Source organism: Elephantulus edwardii, unplaced genomic scaffold, assembly GCF_000299155.1.
Source record: "Elephantulus edwardii isolate Elephantulus edwardi_28Jun2011 unplaced genomic scaffold, EleEdw1.0 scaffold00036, whole genome shotgun sequence".
Classification (NCBI taxonomy): Eukaryota; Metazoa; Chordata; class Mammalia; order Macroscelidea; family Macroscelididae; genus Elephantulus; species Elephantulus edwardii.
In genome coordinates, this window is record NW_006399786.1 from 9038138 (window position 1) to 9044137 (window position 6000).

Consider the following 6000-nt stretch of genomic DNA (forward strand, 5'->3'; position numbering starts at 1 on the left):
GCTCACTCAGAAGAATGGGAATCCAGAATACTTGATTGTTCTAATGCAAAACCTATACTTGGACCAGGACACAGTCATCAGAACAGCAAGGAAACGCTGCATGGTTCAAAATTGGGAAGAGTGTGCATCAAGGATGTGTCATATCTCCATTTCTTGTCAGTCTATATGCAGAACAGATTATCTGGGAGTCTGGGCTCTATGAGGAGAAGTGTGGCATCAGGATTAGAGGTAGACTCATCAACAATCTGCACTAAGGAGATCTGAGGAGGACCTGAAGTGCTTGCTGCAGAAGGTCAAGAACTGCAGCCTTCAATATGGATTGAAGCTCAACATCAAGAAAACAAAGATTCTCAATCATTAGGCTGATTGGAAGCATCATGATAGATAGTGATGAGATTGGGACTGTTAACAGCTTTAGTTTGCTTGGCTCAACAATCAGCACTCTTGGTACCAACAGCCAGGAAATTAAAATCTGCTGTCAGAAACATCTCCAAAGTACTGAAGAGCAATGATATCAGTCTGGAGACTAAGGTGCTCATGATCTTTGCAATCACTTGCTATGCGTCAGAGAGCTGGACAATGACTAGGGATGATAGAAGGAGAGTTGATGCCTTTGGGCTTTGGTGCTGGAGAAGAACATTGAATATACCATAGACTGCTAGGGGAACAAACAAGTTCATCCTAGAGAGAGTGAAGCCAGGCTGCTCCTTGGACGCAAGGATTCTGAAGATTCATCTGACATACTTTGAACATGTTGCAAGCAGGGACCAGTCCTTGGAGAAGGACATCATGCTTGGGAGGGTGGAGGGACAGCGCAGAAGAGGAAGATCCTCTATGAGGTGGATTGATTCAGTCACTGGAGTAATGGGGATAGGTGTGTCAGAGACAATAAGATTGGCAAGGGCAGGGTTTAGGGCTGTGATACATAGGGTAGCTATGAGTCGCAGGTGACTCAATGGCACATAACAACATTACTAATATCACATGTTAGTAAAATTTTGCTGAAGATGATTAAAAACTGGAAACTGCCAAACATTCAAGCTAGATTCAAAAGATGTGGAACAAATGGTATCTGTGCTGATGTTTAATAGATTTTGGCTGAAAGCGCTCAGTACTAAAAATATGTTTTCTTGTGTTTTGTTGACTATGGAAAGGCATTCAGCTGTGTAGATCATAACAAACTGTGGATAACATTGCACAAAATAGGAACACTAGTGCAGAATAGATCAAGAAGCAGATATTAAAATAGAACAAGAAGATACTGTATAGATTAAAATCAGGGGAAGGGGGGGAGTGTGTTTCTTTCCTCCATACTTATTTGAGAATCTGGATTATGTGAAGAATGTGGCATCAGGATCAGAAGAGGATTTGTTAACTACTTGAAATAACAACTTGAAACTTGTTTGCTGAAAGTAAAGCAGACTTTGAGCACTTACTGATGAAAATCAAAGACTACAGCCTTCAGTATGAGTTACATCTTAGCATAAATTATCATATCGGAACCAGTAAACAACATCAAGATAAATAGAGAAAAATATTAAAGTTACCAAGAATTTATTGTTAAGATCATCATTCGTAGAAGCAGTAGTCAAAATCAAACTATTGCATTGTACTTCATAAGACCTCTTTAAAGTGCTAGAGAATAAGGAAGTCACCTTAAAAACTAAAGAACTAAAAAAAAAAAAAAAGAACTAAAGAAAGAGCACTTGACTGGAACCTTGGTATTTTGATTTGCCTCACATGCGTGCAAAAAGTGACCAATTAATGAGGAAGACCAAGGAATTGATGTCTTTGGATTATGGTGTTGGCAGAGTACGGAATTTAACATAGACTGACTACCTTGGAAGGAGCACCTTTGCAGTGAAAATGGTGAGATTTTATCTCATGTACTTAGACATATTATCAGACAGAACAAGTATCGAGAGAAGGACATAACAAGAAAAAGGAAAATAAAATCAACCCAACAAAATAAAAGCCTCAAAAATATCATTGCTGACAAGCCTCAGCTGTCTCATAATGAGCTATTGGGTTTCTGAGGTTGTAAATCATCTGGGAGTAGGCTACCAGCTGGTGGGTTCAATTGGCCCAAGCTATGTGGCCTTTGGATTAGCAGTTCATGTCCTAATGGACTACACCATCATGTCCCTGGAGAAGCACTTCATGCTTGCTAAAGTTGAGGGCTAGCAAAAAAGAAGAGGTTCACAAGGAGATGTATTGACGCAGTAGCTGCAACAGCGGCCAGTGAAGTTGGCAAAGGGACTGAGCAGTGTTTTGCTGTTTACGTCGCTGAGTAGGAACTGATTAAATAGCACCTAACAACAACACACAATCCTTAGTCCAGAACTCTTCCTTTTACTTCCCCAACCCCACCCTGCCCTATTGATTTGCTATTTTCATTCATGATCATGACCTTGACACAAGATTATAAGATTTTTGGAGGTGGATATCCAAACAAGCACAAAGTTCCTGGGAAAATTTAAATCCACAAGAGTGATTTAAAAATAAATGCTAGTCCTATTTATATTTAAACAATCCAGGGAAGTAGAATTCCATTTGCTCTTTTTACCTCACTTTTTTACATAAAGACCCTTACAAATGGAAATCCTCCCACATTAGCATTTGTCCTCACAACATTATGGAACTATTTAGTAATACTTTGATACTATTAAATTTAAAAGGAGCCCTAATAACACATAAGTTAATAGCTTAGTTGCAACTGAGAAGTTAACAGTTCAAATCTACCTGGTGCTCCAAAAGGAGAAAAAAATTACAGCTTCAGAGACCCAGAGTTGTAGTTCTGTCATCTAGCGTTGCTATAAAGCTACCTTCCAGCCCACAGAAACAACCAACATAAGGAAACGAAGCAAATAGCAGTTAGCTCTTTGTTCAGTTTGTCATTTATTTCTAATATCAGATTTTCTATTCTCTCCCCAGGAATTTTTATGTGGTGAGAAGGGCCTGGATCAGCTAATTCAGAGACTACTTCAGTCAGCAGATGAAGAAGCTATGGCTGAACTTCTGGATAAAAACCTTAAATCAGCAAAATAAGTGCCGATTTATATTTTTTATTCATGAAATGGACCTGTGTCAAGGATTCTTAGACATGGAAATCTATGAATTTTCATAAAGTGCAGTGTACTTACGAGTTGGTTGTTTTGTGGTTTGTTGGTTTTTGGGTTTGTTTTTTTTTTATTTCCTGTGACGTACAATCCAGCTTTACAAAAATCACGAAACAAGCATGGTCAATGAAAGGAAGGATAATAAAGGACTATGTATTGTTACAAGAGTACTTGACCTCTTTATATATGCCTTTTCTTAGCCAGCTTTAAATTCATCTGGAGCACTTGAGTGGTTTGGTACAGATGGTTAATATCGTTGCCTGCTAACCAAAAGGTTGGCAGGTAAGAGTTCCCCGAGGAAGAAAGATGGAAGGCCTCAGAAGAAAGGCCTGACAAGTGACTTCTAAAAAATCCACATCTGAAAACCTCCTGGAGCACAGCTCTGCTCTGACACACAGGTGGTAACCATAAGTTGGTATCAACTTGATTGCAGCTGCGTTTTTATAAATTAAGTTAAACACATTCAATTACTTAAGGAAATACGGTAGAATTTAGTGATGTAAGATTTGTAAGTATCTTTGCAAACTCCTTAATAATTCATTTATTACAGTATTATCAGGGATTTATAAAGTGCAGCCCATCCCTTCCAGCTGACTGAGGGAGACAAATGTACCAAGTGGCATGATATATTTAGTACTATTTTGAGGGAGCTCCTTGAATAAAAAACTAGAGTATGTTAGGAAAGTCTAGCTGAAGTGGAATTATTTGAGGTAAAGATGGGAGAATTTTTTTCCTCATATTGGAAGGTTTACTTTAAACATTGTAACATTAAAATATAAGATGAGTGAACACAATCTAGATTTAACTACTGATGTTTTACCCCATTTGTTCTGTATACACAATTGTATGGCATGAAATGTTGTATTTTCCCTGAACCTTGCGATCTTAGGATACATTACAAGTTAAGAGCTCTTCCCCCCAACTATATCTTTTGTGTTCTGGAAAAAATCCATTTACTTTAGAGAACCACCATTCTGCATTAACTCATTTTTTTTCAGCTTCAAATTCAATCTACATACTGCAATCAGTACTTGGTTCCACAATACATTCGTAGCCTTATTCTAACTAATGATAATTGAGCTTCTGCATCATTTCTCAAAGATGTAGTTAGATTATCTCTACCTACATCCACAAGTATATTTACTATTTATGTTTGGGGAAAATGGTCTTTCTAATGAATAAGTTTTTGGTTTTGAAAACCAAGATATTTTAACAAGCCTACTCTATGCTGAAAATACTTACTCATCCATACCCAAAACTGCTTCGCCAACCTGCTGGCACAGAACTATTTACATTCTTTGGCCAAAGAAAGGCAATCCAACAAAATGTAGGAATTACTGAAAAAGATCCCGTGAAACAAAATTTTATTTTCACTAGGGAGCTCTGGGGGACTAGTGGCAAGAAGCTGTGCTGTAATCCAAAAGGCAAAATTCAAATCCACCAAACACACACACACACACACACACACACACACACAGAAATTTTACTGTCACAAGGTAAAATCACACTTTAAAGATAATTCAAAAATAAGAATGCATCAACAAACAAAATCACGCTTGATTCAGGAGAAGGTAAAATGAATGATGACTACTGTTGTTACTGTCTTATAGATTTAGAATGAAAGCAATGACTACTAGAAATACTATTTATCTGTGTTTTATTGACTCTGCAAAGGTAAATGACTATGGATCAGTGTGTGGAAATTCTAGAACTCTTAACTGTGCTTCGATAAAATTTGTACAAAGACATGTTCAAACATGGTAATACTGCATGGCTTAAAATTAGAAAAGGTGTGTGCCAGCCTTATGTATTTTTACTAAATTTATTCCATCTGGATGGTAAGTGTGTGAGAGTATTCACTGTGGCTTTTCGAGTCATTGTTAGGTACCATCTGTGAACAGATCTGAATCTTGTTCTGTCTTGCACCATCTTCAAGATCGGTCATTTTCCAGCCCACTGTGGTAGGTACTGCGGCAATCCATCTTGTTAAGGATGTTCCTCTCGTTTACTGACCCTCTACCTTTCCCAGCATGATGTCTGTAAGGAATGGTTCTTTCAGAAAATATGCCAAACCAGGTGAGATGACATTTCATCCTCCTTGTGTCTAAGGAGCACCCTTGTTGGGCTTTAGATTTATTTGTTCTTTTGGCAGTCAACACTCTTCACCAACACTATAATTTTGAAGCTCCGTCTCATATACTTTGGGTATGTGGCCAGGAGGGCCCGCTGTTGGAGGGCATCATGCTTGGAAGGGTGGAGGGATAGCACAGGAGAGGAAGACCTCAGATGAAATGGATTAACACTAACTGGAATAAGGGAGTAAGAGTGTTGGAGTCAGTGAGACTCGCTCAGGATAAGGCAGGTTTCAGAGCTGTTGTACATAGAGATGCTCAGTGACACATAACAATGGTGGTCTAGTGATGAGCATCTGTGCTGCATCCGAAGGCATGCAGTTGGAATCCACCAGCTGCTCCGTGGGAGAAGGATAGGCAATCTTCTGAACAATTACTGCCGCTGAAAACCCTCTGAAGGGTCAGCTATGGGTCAGTTCCAACTTGATGGTACACAACAATGCACTCTACAAATTGCTTCACTCAATTCTTATAAAATCATATTCTCCCTGTTAAGAAAAATGTTCTGAAAGAAATCACAGAATCTGTATTCTAATCTGATGTTCACAGCTGACAAAGGTTAACTAGCTGAAACTCACCACTACTATTTCAGACCCCTAAACCAGGCTAAGCCTTGGAAACCTCGCGAGATTCTCCAACCGGCTATCCCCAACAAGCAAAGCAGAGAGTGTCCGTTGGACTCTTTCCCGGAACCTGAAAGGCCCCAGCATGCCTCGGGGCGCGCGAGGCAGCCTGGGAGTAGTAGTTCT

General features: G+C 39.1%; 1 protein-coding gene across 1 annotated transcript in view; it reads left to right on the forward strand.

Moving 5' to 3' along the window:
• The window catches only part of MTRF1 (mitochondrial translational release factor 1), a 59024-nt gene extending 55976 nt beyond the window's left edge, over nt 1-3048 (forward strand). Inside the window, exon 9 of the mRNA XM_006884617.1 lies at nt 2935-3048. Within this exon, the coding sequence (XP_006884679.1) occupies nt 2935-3048 (114 nt within the window). The remainder of the gene's footprint in view (nt 1-2934) is intronic.
• The last annotated feature ends 2952 nt before the right edge of the window (nt 3049-6000 follow it).